The sequence below is a fragment of the Cibotium barometz genome, chromosome 36, assembly GCF_041138505.1.
Source record: "Cibotium barometz isolate CiBa-2024 chromosome 36, ASM4113850v1, whole genome shotgun sequence".
Taxonomy (NCBI): domain Eukaryota; kingdom Viridiplantae; phylum Streptophyta; class Polypodiopsida; order Cyatheales; family Cibotiaceae; genus Cibotium; species Cibotium barometz.
Window position 1 is genome coordinate 35633290 of NC_141081.1, and position 21454 is coordinate 35654743.

The window sequence follows — 21454 nt, forward strand, 5'->3', positions numbered from 1 at the left end:
TGAGGATTGTGCAAGGCTCTGGTGGTTGGTGAAGCTGCTGGTCACGACACACAGAGAGTGGGAGCTGCTGAGTTGAAGGTTAGCTGGTGTGGGCGCCTTCTAGAGAGGAGTAGCTGGTCTTGTGTGGATGATGATTGCAGGCAGTGCGTGGATGCTGACCAGAGAGAGAGCCTTGGTTTTTTGTGTGTGCTGGCTGCAGTAGAGATGCTGATGTTTGGGCTGGAGACAGTGGGGCTCGCCTACGACACTTGGCAGGTAGCAGCTGGGGACAGAGAGTAGCCGAGCTACAGAGGAAGTGAAGAAGGGTTAGCTGGTGTGGGCGCCCTCTGGAGATTATAGGGACCGGGAGACAGAGGCTTGGTCGTCAGACGCAAGGGTGTATTCCCTTGGCAGTAAATCCTGGCCGGAGTCCTGGCCTTTGGTGTATTTGCTGTGTTTATACAGTGTGTATGGTGCTGTGTGTTTTGCTGAATAATCATCTCTTCATTGTGATTCTGAGCTGTCTTATGGTGTGGGGGGTGGGTGACGAATGGTGAGAGAGTGTTCCAGCCGGTGGCTGGTGGTGCCCCCGTTCGGGTGAGTGTTTCCAAGTTTGGGAGGTGGAAGAGCTATAAAGGCAGGGTCTTTCTTCTTTTTTTCACCTCACACCAGCTTCCACGTGCCCACCCCGCTGCCATGCTCATTTGCGGCGCAGCCACCTTCTAACGCCGCCCATGCTCCACTGCCTGCTCCCGCGCTTTCGCTGCCCGCTGCCATGCTCATTTGCGGCGCAGCCACCTTCTAACGCCGCCCATGCTCCACTGCCTGCTCCCGCGCTTTCGCTGCCGTGCCATTCCGAAACACAGCTAATCCTTATCACCAAAATCCTCCATCATTCCCAGCCGCCATTCCAAGGAGACAGAGAGACACACACACAGAGAGAGAGAGAGAGAATGGAGCGCCTGACCAGCTCAACCCTCCTCACCACCAGCTTCCACCTGCCCGCCCCGCTGCCATGCTCATTCGCGGCTGACTATGAGCTCATCCAGGCGCAATGCGACCCCTGGATTGTGTCAGTGGCGCAGCCACCTTCTAACGCCGCCCGACAGTTCCTTCTCGACTGCTTGCTCCCCCGTTTTTGCTGCCGCGTCATTCCGAGTGGCCCCAGCGCCCGGCTAGTCCATATCACCAAAATCCTGTCCTGGCTATTCGTTTCCGACACCGACGACGACGACCCGCAAGGCTTGGGCGCCGATCACGTCGGAATGGCTCGTCGGCACCAGCTGATCATGGCCATCCTGCTCAACGGTACTGGAACCATCACCCGGCAGATGCAATGTGATGGCAGGACCCAAGCGCAATTGGCAGCGCTGGCCAAGGTGTGGGAGGAAGCGCGCGGAGACATGCCAGCGGTTCTCAGGGATCGCTTGATCCACTCCATGGAGCGCTATTTGGAGGCCGTAAAGCTGCAAACGCTCTACAGAAGCGCACACTCGTTGCCGGACATAGACAGTTACATCCAGATCTGCCGCGTGGCTTCCTTTGTTCTCCCGGCATTCGCGCTCATGGAGTACGCGATGGGCAGCGAGCTCGATAACGACACCTACGGTAGCCCGCTGATCGTTCAGCTCCTGAACGCCGTTACCGACCACATCTGCTTCTCCAACGACCTACTCTCCTGTCGTGTCGAGAGCACCGTGGGGGACTTCTTCAACATGCCGTCCGTTGTGTTCCACTCCGCCGCACATGGTGACAGCTTTCAGCAGGCACTGGACCGCGTGGTGGACATGGTGGATAAAGCGGACATCGAGTGCATTCAGCTGGTGGCAACAATCCGCGGATCCAGCCTCGCGGACAAGCCTGGCGTACTCTCCTACTCTTAAATGTTGTTTCTCTCTCTCTCTCTCTCTCACACACACACACACACACACGCACACACACATACACACTGTACACACCCTTTCTCTCTCTTTCTCTCTCTCTTTCTTACACACACACAGACACAAGCGCACATGCACACATCCGGCCCTCTCTCTTCTCTCACTCTCCCACACATTAAAGCTCTCTCTCCCTCTCTCTCTTTTACACCCATACTATAGATGCATAAATTCATACACATTTTATTTAGACCTTATTTAAAATAACCATAGCAGATTGGATATCAACGTTTTGGGTCTTTAAACCACGTAGGCCTAGCATGATAATCACTTTTCTCTAATTTTGACATAAATGGTAATGCTTGACACGAGCAAGAGTTATTGCATGGCATGCTTAGGTTCGTATATACACAAACTTGCTTCTCTTGCATGACTAGCATTTTGAGGGCATTATCGCCTAATTTGGCAGTATAGGAGTATGGGGCAATTGGCTTTTTGGCGGACTATGGTATGGTGCTCTGTAGATTATACTCTAACATATTCGCATTGACACCCCAAGGCAATGTGAGTTGGCTGCTTCGGCACTTGATGGATATAAAACGGCTTGGATACCCGTGAGTTTGCTCACTTAGCCTATGTACGTTCTACGTGGTTCTTCTGCCATGGCACTTGTTTTCTGGCTCCTGCGACGAGAAGTTCGTCTTCTTCTCAAGTATTTGTAGCGGGAGTTTGTGGCTACTTGCCCTAATGTCATGGATTTATTACGTACACTATATGTTAATGACTTTTGTGAAAATCACTGATGGTTTTGTGGCTAGGCATACGCTTGATAATGGTATTTGAATCATCTACTATCTGTGATGCATGGTACGCTTCTTAAATTGTTCATACACTAAAAAAACCTGCATGCACTACCTTCTGTTATCATTTTAATTTTTGATTGTAAATGCTTCACATGCATGCTTGTGATTTTTATCTTTACCTACATTTTGAATAGGTTTTGCTTGTTATCTGGCTATTTTTGGTGATCACATTACTGACTAATTACTATTTTTGTAACTATAATCATTTTTTTATCTATGTGCACCTTTTGATAAATTTTTAAGCATTAGTATTTTAAAAAAAAATCAAAGGATGTGTGTATTAACGGTGTACTAAATCGAGATGTGGATCTAGATAATCCATTTAGATTTTTTATACGAAATTTTTTCTCTTTGCAGATATATGGATTTATTCTGTTTTGATAGTAGATGTTGTTCCCTTTGGTTTTGTATGCTATGATTAACGTTCACTGGTTTAAAAAAAATATTATCTCTTGGCTCTGTTGTTTTTCAACAATTAATATTCTGGACTCATTCTATATGGTTTGATATGACTAGATTTTCGCTATGGTCCATAATGGCTTACTTAGGGTATGTATATATTTGTTCCCATTACCTTATATTGTCTGAATGAATATTTGGGACTATAGCCCCTTACTGATTTGGGTGCATTGGCACTTTATAGAATGATACCTTATACGTTACTTACTACTATGGGTTGTGTGACTGTTTCATCGATAGGATGCCTTATGATATATATCTACATTACTAATGACCTACATAGGTGATTTGGTCATTGGTATGAAGACTCATGTGAAAATCCACTTTTATAGTTATCATGCATTTCTTTTGGAAGACTACATTATAAGCCCACAGGTTATCCAATTGATGGAATAGAACAATGATTGGGCCACTCTCAGACTAATTGACCCGATATATTAGTTTATAATTTGGGATACTTTAGTGAAATCTATAACACATGGTAGGTCTGGACGCGGGAAGCTAGATCCTCCACACTCCACCAAGAGTTGCCACCATCACCTCCAACATCTCCGACCACTTCGACCGCCAGTGTGCCCTCCGACCGCTTCGACCACCATCACCGTCGGTGTGCTCCGACCACTCTGACCACTGGTGCCCTCCGACTGCTCTGACCGCTCCGACCGCCATCATCGTCGACTGCTCCGACCACTCCGATCGCCGTTGCCCTCTGATTGCTCTGACCACTATATTGATTATTCCATAAATGCATTGATTAATCATAAATTGCATTAACAAGGGGTATAACTACACTATCAGAGAATATTTATAGGTGGTAGTCAGACTTGCAACATTAAAAATCTCTAAAAACTTGAAGTGAATGCCCGTACCATTTACAGCGTACACCGGTACCATTTTAAGTGCACAGTCGTTTCCTTCTAAAGCGTACGCATGTTTCAACGTTCCACAGTCATTCCCTTAAACACTCCATGCCCGCCATTCCATCTCTTTTGCCTTGCTAGCTACAGCAAGTGCACGTCCGTGCCATATTTTCCATGCTCGTACCATCTCTCCCTTCTAAAGCATACGCCTATGGTGGCAACCTTGCCATGCCCGTACCATCTACTTGTCACGCCTATACCATCATCATTCAAAAGCGCACATCCATTTTGTCTTGAAGCCACACTCGTGTCTTCTAGGAAATGTATGCCCGTGTCATATTATTTCTTAGAAGCGTACACCTGTGTCCTCAACAAAGCATACACCCATACCATCTTAAAGCGTATGGCCATACCATTCCCAAACAAAATAGACTCTTCAAACAGGGGGTCGAACATAGTAATTCCACACATTCATACACCTATGTTAGGAAAATTGGTGCGAAACAACCCACTTTTTAATAATATAAACTCTCTTGAAGCTCCCTTGCTCATAAGATGAGACCCATTGGTCAATACAGCTTGGAGGCAAATGATGCTAGTCATTGATAGCACGAGTGAGAGTGATGATCATCCTAGCATGGGATGAGATACTCCTAACCTCGAAACAAGAGAACTTGAGGCTCAGTGCATGGATAGACTACATGTCTAGGAGAAAGACCCTACCTCTCCTACACATTCATAGACAAGCCTTTCTTCGATGCTCCATAAATTTATTCTGGGAAACACATAGTTAGAAGAGCCACATCCCAGGATGAGAGATATGGAAAACTAATAGGAAAGAGAGCCCAAGCCACCTCTAGATCCTACAATGAAAATAGGGCAAAGTGAGAGCTAGCAAATCAAGACTCATCCACCACAGTTTGGAGGGCCACGCCCCCGTCTCAGGGGTGGCTGGTTCATTTCGTACCTAGAGACCCATACTAAACCCAGCAGACCCAACTCCCCAAGCACATGAAACGTTGTATCAGAGAGAAAGGGCATACCTAACCCCATCATATGAGCCTAGGCCACCTATATATCAACAATACCCACCTCGGGGAGCATACTTCGGGTACCACATGGTGCCACATGAGGTACAACTAAATCCACCCAGTTCTAGCAATGGAATTCCCCCCTCATCATCCTCTGAGCTATCCTCTTCTTTCTCAGAGTCCTCTGTTTCATAATCCTCTAAGGAACTAGTTTCTGTAGCCTCATCTTCATCCTTTGAAGTATTCTCTAGGATTAATTCTCTCCCCTTGGTGATGTCATATCTGACTTGCTTCCTAGAGCAGGCTGATCTAGACCCAAAACGAGGTGCTCTCTCCACCAATATTTCTCTGATCTCATTGTTGTCAACCACAGTCTCCCCAAAATCAAACGGTATCCTTGCTAGCATGACATGAACATCCATCTCATCTTCCAACCTAAGAATAGTCACCTGTAACCTCTTCACTACTCCCAAACATCTAACCTTCAAATTATTGGCCATTCTAACTTTGAATTCTAAAGGTGCACTCAATTTAAGTCTTAAGTCTTCCATAGTTGGCTGGGTCATTACACAAACCTGGGCACCACCATCAATGTACACTTAAGGAACCTTAAACTTGTTTATCCTAGTATCCATGATAGGCAGATAATCCTTGTATCCTCCTTTGACACATACTATATTCAATTGTCCTGCTTTCTTCTCCTTTTCCTTCTTGGAAATCCTTGTACTAACTAGTTTGCACCAGGTTCTCTTGAGTTTGGGGTGCATATGTATCAGTTGGGGACAAGACAAAGTAGGACCCTTCTATTGGAGACCCTTCTTCAAATCATATTCTTTCACCTGAACCCTAGAGGAAGATCTTTCATTCCTATATGCCTCCTGGGTCTGCTCTTTTTCTTAACCTCTTTCAAACAACTGGTCTTCTACCTGCTTCCCCTTCTTCCTTCTAGATGGTCCTGCTTAATCTGGATGGTCGTGCTTCCCCTTCTTCCTTCTAGATGGTCCTGCTTAATCTTCACCTTCTGCACCCCTGGTTCTTTTGTTGGCTAACATATCTGCTTCCTCATCCCTTCCTAGTCTAGGCCCATTTGTTGGCTGTGGCTAAATCGGAGGTCCTGGTGGGTGTGGAATCTCCTCTTCCCTTGATGACATCTGGCCTTTCCTCCATTCTAGGTGCTAGAGGATATACATCTCCTCCCATTCTCTTGGGGTAGGGACACTGAGGGAAGATATGACCCGTTTCCATACAAATAAAACATTGGACATTCAAGTTAGGACCTCCTCTGCATCTGGATCTCATACCTTCCCTTTCTCCTGCCCTAGGGAAATTTATGCCTCCTTGCAACAAACTCAAATTTAAATTTTCCATTTGTTGAGTTAACTAATTAATACCTTGCATTAGTTGGTCAGCAGCCAACTGCTCCAGTAGAACTAGAGTAGTCCTCCCTTCCTCTGTCCTCCTCTGTCCAATCATAGCAGATCTACTCTCAACGTGAATCTCTTTGTGCTTTTGAGCCATCCTTTGAAGCTTCCACTCCTTATCTCTTGCAATCCTTAAAGCTTCATCAAAGGTACTTGGGCTTATCAACTCAAACTTCTCCTTCACATCAGAATGAAGAGATTGAATGAGCATATCCTTTTAAGAAGTATAGGTTGGTGCTCTACTACCAATGAAGCATCCCATTTGCCCCACAAATCCTCAAAACGATCTACAAATCAATCAAATGCATCCGACAAACTTTCCTTCAGTTTCTGTATATCTTTCCAAATAGCATCGGAATATTCACCTTTCTTGAAATGTTGCACTAGAGCTCCTTTAACATCCTCATATGCATGCCCCTAATGTGGCTAACTCCTCCAAGTCTGGAACCACCTTTTTGCATCCCCTTTTAATGGCATGGACAATAGGGCCAATTTGTCCTCATCTTTGTCCTTTCTAAATGTAAAAGCTACCAGCTCCATCCCGACCGAAAATTCCTATGGACCCTCATTAGTATGCTCATGAAACACATGATAAGACATCATCGCTGCAACAATCTCCACAACTAACACTTCTTAGCTTCTACCAACAGTCTGAAAGGTGCCTTGAAATCCCTCCTCTATGGAGGCACCAAAACAATGATGGCTTCAAGAGATACTGCCTATGTATCTCTGTCTAAAGCACACCACCATGAGAGGAGTCTATCACAAGCACCATAGCCCAACAAAAATAACAATAGAAGGCACTAGAACACCCAACCACTATTCATTGGTCCTCAACTGCCCCAATGGGATATTTCAATACCCTCCCAGCCTCCCTAATCAATCCAGTATAGCAGCTGACTCAAGTTGTTCTCTAAGGTCATATCCTATTTCCAATAACTTTGATCTACTACCTAATAGCCTCTCCTTACCATAGCTGACATCCAGCTGACTAAACTCATCCCCAGCTAATGTAAAAGTGCTCAAATTCTGCCTCCGAAGTCCTCTCTTTTTGTATCCTAATAGAAATATTCTCTCCAGAGTCCAAAGTATCTTCCGTCGTTTGCTAGCCTCAAATCTGTCTTAAAGCCTCTCAGAACTAAGGAGTTGACCTCTATCTGACCATAAACTCTCCTGGCTGCCACATACAAGTCATATTTTTTTTGTCTTGTCCTTTTGAAATTGGATGGCTTACTCCAGTCCAAAATTGATCCTCCAGTATCTACCTCGATCCTCCAGTGTCCACGGACTTATAGACACACTCCCTAGACCTTCCTGATTGTCGTACCGAACCTCCTCTAACCTTTTCTTCACCTTCCTCCTCTAGAGTTCTGCCACACAAAGTTGTGTACTTCTGAAGTCTACAGTCAATCTAAAACATCCCAAAATGTCCTCTACAGCTATAGACCCTCAGATGTCACTTATCTTAACAAGATATCACCTCCTAATCTCTCTGTTGACTATTACAAGTTCAGAGCTGCCTCTCCAAATGGACTGTTTCCACCCAACGAGCCTAAGTGCCCTCGCTCACACATAAAATCTTTCCTTTGAGTCAGCTAACACCATAGGGATCTCAAAACACTTAAACACAGCCAGCTCCAATCCTCAAAAACTATCAACTAACCACCAATGTTAGACTGCTGACACAGACACCCTGTAAGATAACCAAGCCTCCTCATAGTTGTCCTCAAACACAGATCCAAAATTGTCAGCTATACCTCAGAATTTCTTCCTATCAACCCAAATAGATTAGAATAAGATCCCAAAAAAACTTGTTGACTATTTTGATGTCTGGCTGACACAGAATCAACCCCACTACTTCAATTGTCGCCTAGTCTTCTAAAGAGCTCCACCCACGTAACACAAAATTGAACCAAAACCAAAGAAAAGCTCTTTAATTCACAAAACTTGATTATCTGTGCATTCTAAGAAGACTGTGTAACACATAAGAGACTCTGGGTTCAGGATGATTGAGCAAACGAATGAAAACCACAATAGAGCAAGAGAGCTCTCACATAGATGGCAATGACAAAAACCACATATATGTTCTCAACTTCAACAAAATCATCAACGACAACTTTATGAAAAAAAAAAAGTTTGTGGGAAGATGAGAAAAGATGGGGACTAATGTGAAAGGATGTGGAGTGATGAGAAAAGATGGAAATATTGTTGAAACTATATTTGTATGTGAAATCTGTTTTTAAATGACTGTTTTATGTCAAGAATGCAACGGAAGCATTTTGACCGTCTTGTGAATGAGGTCGTGGAGACCTATTTGTTAAAGTTGCAACTACTGTGAGACGGAGAGTCAACGGAGGACGTCTCGCGTAGTAGCAAGGTCGGTTGAGGTCTTGACCAGCCTCGGTTTGATTTAAATGGTGAGCTTCCAGTACAGTGGATGAGGGACCAAGGAAGCGACCTATGAGTGAAGCGCTAGGTGACCTGCGAAGGATTCTAGAGGGTGCTGACCATACGGTGCTCGGGCTCTAGGTCACCGAAGATACCCACACGTACATCGGGGGGAGGATATTGGAACAAGGAGTAAGAGTTGTTTTTTGAATTCGGACATGGATCTGGTTGATTGACCGTGCTGGTCCTCAACAACAGATGACTCCATGGCTCTTTTATATGGATCTGTTGGTTGATCTTACTGATCTTCAACGGAGACTCCATTTTTGTTAAAGTGAATACTTGCCAGTTACTATGAACTAGGAGCTATCAAAAAGGCCCCTGATGAGTGGACAGAGGGGTGAGCATTCTGGTTGCCAATGATGCCATAGGTACACCGATGAAAGAATGTTTGGAAATAAGGATTCAACTGGATAGTTAGAGGATTATGATCGGTGACACTATGGTTTCATTAAATGATTGTTTTAAAGATTGTTGAATTTGTGAAAAAGGCAATTTCATATTGGGTGTGTAAGTGGTGTGACTAGTTTTAAGTTTGCATGAATATCCGGCTAGGGGACCTCGGAACTCTGTTCCCTGGTACCTGGGACAACCTAACTAAATTCTTAATTAGATTCCATCACTACAGTGGTTGGGCGGTTCTGACCCATGGGACTGGATAGGGTTAGGCTGGACTGATGGATCCCTAAATTGAGACTCAATTCTATTCTGGTTCGATAGATGAAGTAAATCCCAGACAAAAATTGTTCTATGGAAAAGAATCAACGGATGTGCCTCTCAATTGGGAAAAAAGCATTGGTCTCTATGATCCAAGTACAATCTCTTCCCTAATCTGACTATGGGACTTACGGGTTTGGTCAGATGAGTTCAGTTAGTTAAGGCTTTGGACTACGTTAGAGAAAAGATATCCTAGAGGAATCGCCCACGCTTTCTAGGCAAGGGATGGTTTTCCGGGTTCGGTTTTTGAAGAACCGATGGATTAGTCTCTTGTCCGGATATCCGTGGTGGTGGGCGAGGCCTCGAGTGTGGGACCCTGCCCCGCGTAAGAAGTGCTACTTCCGCTGCTAGCACCCTTGAATTCGTTGCACGGTGGGGATAGGGACCTCACAGCAGCTGGTATCAGAGCGAATTGGCTAATGAGGATCAACAGAGAAGCCAAAAATGTCAAAAATTTATGAAGAAGCAGTAAAAGGTTGTAATTGTGTGATAAAATTCATACAATTTGATCTTCAAACTGAAATTTGTAAATTGGTAATTGGGTCTTCAGATGGAAGTACTGCAATTGTATGGAATCCCTAACTTGCTTGAGGCCTAGACATGATGGTATTTACCTTATAGTTCCACAAGGACCGTGACTATGCGTATATACCGAGGGTATAACTGCAGCTCTTTACTAGCAGTATATAGGAGTAAATCTAAGACTTAAAATTATAAGCATTATTACTATCCAGACGATGAATTTGAATGTGGTTAATATGATTTTAAATTCTGATTGAGAACTCATGACTTGATTTGGATTTTGATTGAAAAATGAAGAATCCTGAATTTTGGTTGAAATGTAATAAACTAAGCAAAACCACAATGAGGATGAATGGGACGAGTCCCTGTGTGATGATGTTCGTAGTAGTTGGAATGACGTTAATGACTTCAGCAAATCACTATGAGATTAGTGGATTGTGCTGGCAGATTGCTGCTGTTAACACTTGACCCAGTGGATCAAGTTAAGGGATGTCAAATTAAAAATTTGTAGAATTGAAAATTTCCATGAAGGATTTTTCAGATAGAAATTTCGGTCTAATGGACCATATTAAGAGACTAAGGTTATGTAAAAGGGGAAGAGAAGGGTGTGTGTGTGAATGGACTCCACTAGCTCACCTATTTAAAGGTGGAGCTAGAAGGCATTTTGTATGGAGCAAGAAGCCTAGTTGTATTTGAGCAACTTAATAAGCAAGATATTTTCTTGTATTTTGTGTCTCTCTCCTCCACATAGTTGATCTAGCATGAGCACCACGAAATCTTATCATGGTATCTAGAGCTTTGGTTGATTAGGGCTTTTTGTGGTGTAGAATAGGTCAAATTTATCACTTTTTCTTGTGTGGAGCTGAACCTCCTGCCAGTGGTGGCTCTAGCAGCTCGTGGAGGCAACAACTCGGCTACAGTGATCTAACAGAAATACTCACAAGAAATTTTTCATGCAAATCTTGTTTACACAAGAGATGAACTTGAGGAGGATAAGGTAGGAGGAGGATATGGTAGGAGAGGTAGAAGTGATATACTAGACATAAACCTACAAAAAACCCAAGGTATCAAGGTTAGAACATTCAAATGCTAAAATTAGCCCGGCGACAAAAGAAGCGGAGTACTTTTTCCCGGCCTTGGTGTTGAGAAGCGTTTTGTCTTTTAACAATGTAGCAGCATTTTTTCACTACTAAAAATGCTATTGAGCAGAAAAAAGCACTAGTCATCAACATTTTTTTGCTATTGAGCAGCATTTTTAGCAATTCTTGCTCAATAGGTTAAAATCCCTCCAAAAACGCTACTGAAACACTGTTTAAAAATGTTATTTTTCTCCTAATGTGTTATAATGAATAATTCATGCATTTCATCGACTTTGCCACATAAACTTGATGTTGCGCAGCATCAACTTGATGCATAACATCTTGCGTCGTGCAAACGTTAATGCAATGGTTCATGCATTGTGTTCACCTAAATGAGAATTCTCCTTGCATGAGGGAAGAAGAAGAAGAGATAATATTGAGGATGTAAGGGTTAGTTAAAGAGCATGAACTTAGCCAACTAAGCCTAAGAGGGTTAACTCCTTGATGTGAAGCCTCTAGAGGGGGTCAATCCCCACCACCACTTGTGTCACCTAACTAGAGATTTCCTTGAGCTAGGTAGAGAGAAATGAGAGAAGGAGCTATGGAAAGATCAACTCCTATCACTATGCCTTCATATGTGCAAGAAATGAGGGAGAGAGAGATAAGGGAGAAGAGGCAAATGGAGAGAAGATAGTGAGCATCACTAGAAGCACACACTCACACAATCAAGCAAGCATGCATCCACATACAAGCTTACCACCATAGCGGGACAAGACAATCAGAGGGATGAAGAACAAGACTCAATTATGATAATTGGATTGTCCCCTTTCATATTCCATTAAGTTACTTATATACACGAGTTCCTTTTCTACAATGGCTGGCTGCCCATTGACCATTGGGGACCCAAAATCGGTACTCTATTTCTATGTATGTTATGAGATTGACAAGAAACTCTAAAAGGTAAGACAACCAAAGATTATTTACATGTAAAAGGTTTGCATATAAATAAGATTCAGGGGATTTCAAATAGGAAATACCTATGCAATGGTTAAGAGGCATTAAAGTTGATGTAAAATAGAAAGTAAATGGTGCACAAAGGAAGCCCAAGGGACACATAAGAGGGCGTCCCATTCTAGGGGACGTTGAAGAGGCATTGGTTAATGAAAAGGCAATGTCTAGCCAATGAAAGGTCAAGGGGATAAAGTTGGAAGGTCATGCACCACTTATGCCTTTATAACCATGAGTTTTGAGTCCATTTGGGATATGGTTGGGTGGAGAATCAAATTACTAGTCTTACAAGTCCTCATGGTTATATGTAAGGAGAATGACATTGGTATTCAAGCCAAGTTCTTTTTCTTCCATGTTTCCATTGAGCCACTCATTGCTAACTCTAAAAATACTTATACCTATTAATCTCTTCACCTTAATCTCTTTCTATTCATCTCCATAAGCTAATCCCTATATTTGTCAAATCTTCTCCATACAAAATACATCTTGCCTAATAAGCTGGGTATATCTCTTGCCTAATAAATTGGACATAATGTGGAGTTCAAAATGGAGAAAATGGAGTACAAGACAACCTTGAAGGATCATTTTGAAGAAAATATCAACAAGGAGGAATCAACAGAATCGTTCTTCACATCATTAAGGACAATTCATAAATACCCAACCAAGTAAGTTCATCATTGTGTTGCATTTTTTTTGTTTTGTAAGAAATTTTTCATTTTCCTTAGTGTTAGAGTCAATGGCTTCTGAATGTGGGAAGAGGGTGGAAAGGATGAAAATGGTGAGAAGGGGGAAGACCCAATGTCCTCTTTCCATATGGAAGAGGATATTACAAAACCAAATGAAATAGATATGCAAGATTAATACTTTAACGATTATGAGGATATGGAAATGAAGGAGATGAAAGAAAAAATCTCTAGAATAGACAATAAACTTGAGAAAATTGATGGGTCTTCTTATCTCCTTGCTGGGAGGGGAAGAATTGAGAGTAAAAGAAATATCTAAAAGTAACATTGCTAAGAGAAGGGAAAAAGCTCTAGAAAAAGGATTGAATAAAACCATAATTGAAGAGAGTCCCAAAACTAGAGACCAAGGCATAGTATTCAAATATCTAAAGGCACCCACTTTTAGTGGAGAAGAGAAAGAGGGAAATAAAGATGTGGTCCATATTTTTCTACAAAAATGGTAAGATTTTCATCTTTTAAGAAATGTGTCTAATCAATAACCACCCCATTGAAGCTAGCCTATACTTACAAGGTAAAGCTTATAAGTGGTGGATGAGTTTAGTAGAAGCTAGGCAAGTACATAATTCTTGGCATTCATTCAAGGAATTATTATTAAAGGAATATCTTTGTGAAAATTAAAAAGACCAAAATTGGGAGAAGTGGGATAATTGTTCTATGGAACAAAAGAGTTTAAATCTCACTCAATATATAGCTTGCTCTAGAGAAATTGTCTCAAAGCTTAAGGGAATAGACAATTTTCAAAAAGTAAGAGGCTTCATTAGAGGCCTAAAAAGGGAGTAAAAGAAGAAAGTTTGCTCCAACAACCCAAAACTTAGATAAGGCTATAAGATTTGTAAAATTGTTTGACAATAGCATGGGTAATGGTAATCGTAAAGATAAAGATAAAATATAAAACCCTAGAATCTCATAGGTTCTATCAAACCTCTTGCTCAAACTTCATGTACATGTAACCAAGCATCTAACTAAGTCTTAGTGGTGATTCTTGGACACCTTAAGCAAGTGATTTGAGGCTTGGAAACATAGCAGCTGGGCGACAAGTTTCAAAAGAGTTGTTGGTGAAAATCGTGAATAGCACCACATATCAAGCTCATTTACATATATAAATGCTTCATTAAGCTTAGATATGGAGCTATCAAGCATTTTAAACCTTGTTGGAGTGCTTTTTCTTAAGGAATGAAGCCCATGGAGTCTAAACAAAGGCCCACGTTTTTCATCAAGGCAAGTTTGGTTAGAGATGCCAAGGGGAGCATGGTTTGAATCTTCCTGTCATCCCATGAGTTCCGTGTGGTAAAGCAATAAGGAAGATGATTAGGTACTTAAAGTGAAGAAATGGCCTTGACTCTTGCCATCGGATTCTAAACCTTGGTAAGAGGGTGGGAAGGCTTGGCTAGGAGATTAGCAAGCAAATCTCTCCATCAACAAACAAAGCTCTCCATCAACAAACAAAGCTCTCCATCAATAATCAATCTTCATTGATAGAAAGGTCACATGTAATATGCCATTAACCAATGCATTATGCAATGAAGATATGCCTTAATGCTATGCCAATTGCCAAGAGAACATTTGTTATGGTTTGAGTACATAGGAAATTTGAGATTTTGTCACTGACCATGCCAAAAAATTTCAAAATTTACATGCATGGTTGGGATTTAGGACAATTTTGGACACATATAAGGTTCTTTTGGATGCCAAAGATGCTTGCAAGCAAAGGATGATACATGTGGAACATGCAAAAGGCAAATGGGTACCAAAGGAGATAATAGCAAAATCTGCAGATTTGCAAAATCCTAATTCAATAAAATTACATTAGGGCTAGAGTTTGGGTGATTATATAGGCTCTTAGTACTCCCTTACACCTTCCCAATAAGCCTTGAACGTTTCCATTCTGACATCATTTGGATCCCCAACTTGCCATTTTGCATTAGAGATCGAACTTATGTCCCCAGTCAAAAACAACGAGCTATTTGGGAAAAATGACATGATAGGATGGATAGAAATCATTAGGGCTTTGCAACAATCCATAGTACACCCAAATCCGATGTCATTTGGGGTATCAAACCTATACGGTTGACTTTGACCAGAAAGTCAAAACAGAGGATATCTACACTTTGACTTTGTCAAAACCATCTTAGGCATAGTTAGTACTTGTCATCACAATCCCACACACCAAATTTCATCTAAATCCCATTACTTTTGAGTACTTTATGGCCTGATTTCTATTTTCAATAGTGTCGCATAAACCCTAAAATAGAGAATATTAGGGCTATTGAAAATCTTCTATTCTTACATATTTGCATTCTACGCCACAAGATCTTTCCATAGAGCCCTAGATCATCAAATTTTGATATCTTAAAGGCCTTATACTAGCCATTTTTTATTTTCAACCATTATGTCAAGGGGGCATCTACTAAGCAAGCAATGGAACTTCATGAGATAAGGAAAGATAGGGAAATGGTGAATGAGGATTGTGTATAGGCAATTGGTGAGATGAGGGCATGAATTTACAAGGTGACAACATTGCAAATGCAGCACATAGGACCAATCATGTGCAAATTGGGTAAAGTTTTGCAAATGTGGTCAATACATTAAATCATTTGGAGGGAGCAAATGCATAAGCAATGCCCGCTATGACAAATGATGATGATGATGAGAATTATGATAGAAATCCTGATGCAACCACTTGTTCAAGAGATTATGGTGGGCACTATAATACAAACACTTTTGCAAGAGATTAGGGGCATGCATGGAGATATGAAGACCAAGGATGAAGACAAGGGTGGACCATCTCACAACGTTCGACAAGCTCATGTTGAAGACAAAGAGAATTATCACCCAAGTTTCCATTCTACTCATGGTGCTATATGCACAATCCAATGTTTACACACTCACCTAATGATGCCAAAGTCAAAGGTCATACATCTCCAAATTAAGTCTCAAAAGTCCCAACAAGGAGTAATGGTCACGTTTTATTCAAAGGGAATACTCATCAAGTCAGTGCTTTAAGACCTCATGTTGAGGAAGATTTCTTTGGTGAGTTTGAGGATTACAATCATTATGTGGATGGATCTCCATTCGTCATGGGAATGGAGATCAATTCTAGGGTGTGAAGGATAAGATCATCCTCTCAAAGTTTAGTGGTGAAGGCACTAATAATGATGTCTTTGAGGAGTGGGTGAACAAATTGAATATCTATTTTGAGATGAACCCTTGAAGTGAAAAAGCTATGCTTTACTTCGCCACTTTACACTTGGAAGGGTATTCTCATGCATGGTGGAGGCATCTCCAATCACAAGGTTATGAGGCCACAAGTTGGGATGCTTTCAAAGAAGATATGAGGGATACATTCACTTCCAAGATGATGCACAAGAAAAAAATGGTTTGTGAACGGGATGATCTACAACAAAGATACATGAGTGTGAAGGAGTATATGTATAAGTTTCTCAAACTTATGCTTCTTGAAGGATTTAGTGAGGAATTCAAAATAGTCAATTATATCAAGGGCTCAAAGAATACAATTGGAATGGATGTGAAGGCACAAAGACCAACAACTCTCAAGGATGCGATGATCTAGTTGAAGTATATGAAGAAAAATATGCAAATACATGGGTGAACCATTGGCCGGATTATGGGTCAAATGCTTTCACAAATCCATCTCCTACCACTCCAAATGTACCCTAATTTCCTACCGTCTACTATGGTAATGATGGAAAACCATATAATGCGAGTTCTTTCAAAAGTGGGAATACTTCTCAAAAACCTTCACAAGTGGGTGCAAAGCCAACTAATGATGGGGTCACCAAGATCAAATTTTTGAAGGAAGACTGCATTAATGAGATGAGGGACAAAAACCCCTGCTGCAAATGTGGTGGGACATATAGCAACAAGGACGATTGGAAGGAGTAAAACGCCTGCAATGGGGTGTGATTGGCTATTAACTCTTGGAACCTTCTCCAGGAATTTTCAATAAGGATTTTTGAGGTTTATGCATGGGAAGGAGACTATTAGATTGCATGGTTTTGTGTATTAATAACGCACAACTCAAGAGGGAATTGATGAAGAGTGGCTATATGTATGTTTTTTAGCTTTGTAAGGATAAAGACACGAAAAAGAGAGCAAAGTTACACATGTGGGCTTGAAGAAGCTACTTAAAGAGTATGAAGATGTGTTTCATGTGCCCAAGTGCGTGCCATAGATGATCATGCCATTGAGTTGGAGACCCAAATGCAAGGCCAGCCAACAAACCTCTGTATAGGTTGTCAAAAGTGGAGAAAGATGAAGTGGCAAAGCATGTTAAAGATTTCATTGATATTGGTTGGGTGGAGTCAATTCAATCTCCACTTGCATCACCCGTTTTATTGGTGAAGAAGAAGGATGGGACTTTTAGAATGTGCATAGATTATTAGGATGTTAACAAAATCACCATCAAGAATAGGTATCTAATCCCAAGAATTGATGATCTTTTGGATGAATTGAAGGGTGCCAAGTTCTTCACCACCAACATTGACTTACAGTCCCGCTACTACCAAATAAGATGAAAAGTGGGGATGAGCACAAGATGGAATATCGTACCGAACGAGATCTTTACCATTTCATGGTGATAAAGTTTGGTTTATGTAAATGCACAGACCACTTTTCAAGCATTGATGAACAAAGTGCTACAGACATTCCTCTTCAAGTTTGTATTGGTGTTTTGCAATGATATATTGGTATACAGAAAGAAGGAACACTTGGTTCATGTGAAGGAGGTACTTGATGCATTGAGAGCCAACCACTTGTATGCCAAAGAAACTAAGTGTACATCCATGGCAAAAGAGGTGGAGTACTTTGGTCACACTATGAGCATTGATGGCATAAAGGTGGACCCCAAAAGATGGAATGTGTGAAGAATTGGTCTACTCCCACCAATATCACTCAAGTGAGTGGATTCTTAGGTCTCTCATCATTCAATTGCCGGTTCATTGAGAAGTATGCACATATAGTGGCTCCTTTGATGGATAAGTTGAACAAAGAGGCATTATTTTGGGATGTAACGACACAAAAGAGTTTTAATGAGCTGAAAAGAATGCTTACTTTGGCACCTATCTTAGTATGCCCGTATTTCACGAAGCTTTTCACTCTATTAGAGCGGGTGCATGTGGAAGAGGCATTGGTGCAGTATTTTAAAAGACCATGGAGTCATTACTTTATTATGAAATGCGCAAAGTTGATGAAAAAGAGATGGAAATGCAATCAAGAAATGGCATCACTATCTTTATGGAAGCAAGTTTTATGTGTGAAGTGACCATAGGGTTCTTCAATTATTCCTATCTCAATCAAACCTCTCACACCTAAGCAAAGAAGATAGTTGGCTACCCTTCAAAAATATGATTTTGAGATCACATATACGAAGGGAAAGGAGAACGTGGTGGCGGATTCACAGGCTCTAGAATGTGGGCATGTTCTTTTATCGGCCATCATAGAAGTGCATAATGCCCTCTTGGGTAGAAGGCAAGCCGATAATGAAATCCATAGCAATATGCATCCATTTACCCTTTGTAAGTAAAGGATGAAGAAAACCACCAGGCTTGTGTGTGGGATCCTTGATGAGTTGATAAGGCATACACTTAGCAACATATTCTTTGACTTACCTCCATAGGCCTTTCCAATGGAGATTTTTCCTTATGGCACCATAAATTTTGAACAAACCCAAATGTCCCGCCATGGGAGTAGAATGAATCTCATCCATGAACTTTTTCTTGAAGGATGAGTGGGATACAAGATACACCCTTTCCTTGTGATAGAGGAGACCATTTAGTAATCTAAAATGAGGTAAATCATCACAAAAACCATGCTCTAATTTCTGCACTATTTGTGAAGCCTCATCATCAAGCATATATTCCGCTTGGTTGAAAAAAGCTGCCCATTTTGTACCAAACAAAAGTGAGACACTCGACATTTATGGTGGCACACCAATTCATGGGGAATGGGGAAAATGTGTTCAAGTTACAAGGTATGTCGCACAGCAAATAGTGAGTAATAGAGATGTGACGTTTATGAGCACATTTTGGCGTACGTTGTTGTTTGATAGCATGGGAACTAAGTTGACTCCTAGTACAGCCTATCATCTAGAAACCGATGGTCAAACCAAAAGGGTCAATAAGTGGCTTGAGACCTACTTGAGGCATTATTGCTATGAAATGCAACATGTATGGGACGATTAGTTGCATTTGGCGGAGTTCGCCTACAATATCACCTATCATAGTAGTATTGGAATGTCTCCTTTTAAGGGTATTTATGGCTAAAAGGTGCATGTACCGATTGTAGCATTCAAGCAGGAGAATGCAAATCCACATGCAAGGGAGGAAGTGGAAAGAATGCAAACTCTTTTGCAGACATGCAAAGAGAACATCACAAGAAGTCTCAAGAGAACATGAAGCATTATGTTCAGATACACATCAAATGCCATTGGAATTCAAAGAAGGGAAATTTGTGCTCTTGAGGATACCTAAGACTCGAGAGTCGATATGGATCTCTCAAAGGTAGTACCAACATAAAGCTTGCACACCGTTATTATGGGCCATACAAGGTATTGAGAAGGGTTGGTGAAGTGTTTTATCAATTGCTGCTTCCATCTAATACAAGAATACATGATGTCTTTCACGTATCACATTTGAAGGCATATGTTGGTGTATATTCTTGACTCAAATCAGACTTTATCTAGACCTAATTCGGAATACATAGAAGTAAGACTGAAATCAGAATACACATGTAGATGACAGAAATGAGTCTGAATGCCAGTACAGAGCGCAGACGGAACTCCTTAATTCATCATATCCAAAACACAATAGTGCGGCTGATTAAAAGCCCGCATCAGTTATACAAGTAGTTATAACCGCATTCCTTCATCAGAATGTCCCAATACATAATGAAAGTCCGACTAAGGTATTTTGCAAAAAGACTTAAAAAGGAATTGCTAAACTTGAAAACTAAAATAAAGTAAAGTAATCTATGGTACTGTAAGTAGAGCCCAAAAGGCTAACACTGGCACAGCCCGGTGGCCTGAGCCTGACCAAGCGGACCCGTTTCCCATAATCCTTTGATTCGACCAAAAATCCTCTATTGATTTAGGATAGCAGCTTCCTACTTTTGATAGTAAACGGTAGTGCCTGGAACCAAATCCAAGGTACCGAACATACAATCAAGCAGAAAAACCACCATCCCCCTCCTAAAATGCTCCATCCCACTGGGTAAATTTCTGAGCATAATCCTGCACCAACATCTTCTTCTGTTCAATTCTCTTTATCTTGCGCAACACATCATTCGGTGTCTTTTCCTTTCTGAACCTAGCCAAAAATGCTCCCTTCAAATCATTGTATGTTGCAAAGTGATTTGGGGCAAAATGGCTAAACCATTCAATAGCTTTTCCTCCAAAAGTAACCTCAAACTGATGCATCTTGTCAGCATCACCATATACTCCAGCCAATCTTAACATCAGCGATTTGCCCCTCGATGTGCCATTCCGAGTGCTGTTGGAGCTATCCTAGGTTTAGGTTTTCTTTTTAGCAGAAGAGGATCAAACTGTAACCGCTTTCTTGAAATCAATGGTCGTACCGTAGCAACACCCACCAATTGAGCAACACCCCTTGCCCAGTCCTCCGGTGTTCTTGCGAACTGTCCTCCTAACTGACTTGAATCATTAACCTCTGAATCATTTTCTTGCTGTCCACCTCTGGACCGTGATCTTGTGAAATAAAACCTAGAAGCCCTTCTGCTTTCTTCACTCATGCATTCCATACATCACCCCAATCTTCAGGAATGCCTTGATAAAAACAAATACTCATAATGAGCATTCAGGACATACTGCAAACCCCTAGACATGATTCTCCTTCTACCTATCATCAGACCCCTAGACATGATTCTCCTTCTACCTATCAATTCCCTAGACATGATTCTCCTTCTACCTATCAAATCCCGAACCTCATAAACCCAGACCTTCTTCCTGATGATGGATGTAAGATCCCGGTCTCCACCCCACGCAACGGAATCGGGGTACTAGCAGTGGAAGTAGCACATCATGCACAGGTAGGGGTCTCACACTCGGGACCTCGCCCACAGATATCCAGACAAGAGACTAATCCGTCGGTTTGTCCAAAACCGAAACCGGAAAAACTTCCTTTACCCGGAAAGCATGGGCGACTCCACCAGGATTACTCTTTACTCTAATGTAGTCAAGATCATTACGGATCAACTGATCTGACTGCACCTTTAACGGTACTTGGTCAAATCAAGGAAGAAACTTGCACTTGGATCATTGGGATCAACGCTTTTTTCCCCATCAAGAGGCACAGCCGTTGATTCCTATCCATAGAACAATTTCTATCCAGGATTTTCTTCATCTATCGTAATAATAGAAATTAAATCTCGATTTACAGATCCATCAGTCCAGCCTAACCCCATCCAGTCCCACT

The 21454-nt window shown here is 41.7% G+C and overlaps 1 protein-coding gene across 1 annotated transcript; it reads left to right on the forward strand.

Moving 5' to 3' along the window:
• Nucleotides 1-932: 932 nt before the first annotated feature.
• LOC147617856 ((3S,6E)-nerolidol synthase-like) lies at nucleotides 933-1862 on the forward strand. The gene has a single exon (XM_086775515.1). It carries the CDS (start codon nucleotides 933-935, stop codon nucleotides 1860-1862), a length of 930 nt encoding a protein of 309 aa, XP_086631641.1.
• Nucleotides 1863-21454: the final 19592 nt, after the last annotated feature.

Bases quoted from the DNA above. Each gene is read 5' to 3' on its own strand.
- LOC147617856 (XM_086775515.1), top strand. From the start codon at position 933: ATGGAGCGCCTGACCAGCTCAACCCTCCTCACCACCAGCTTCCACCTG.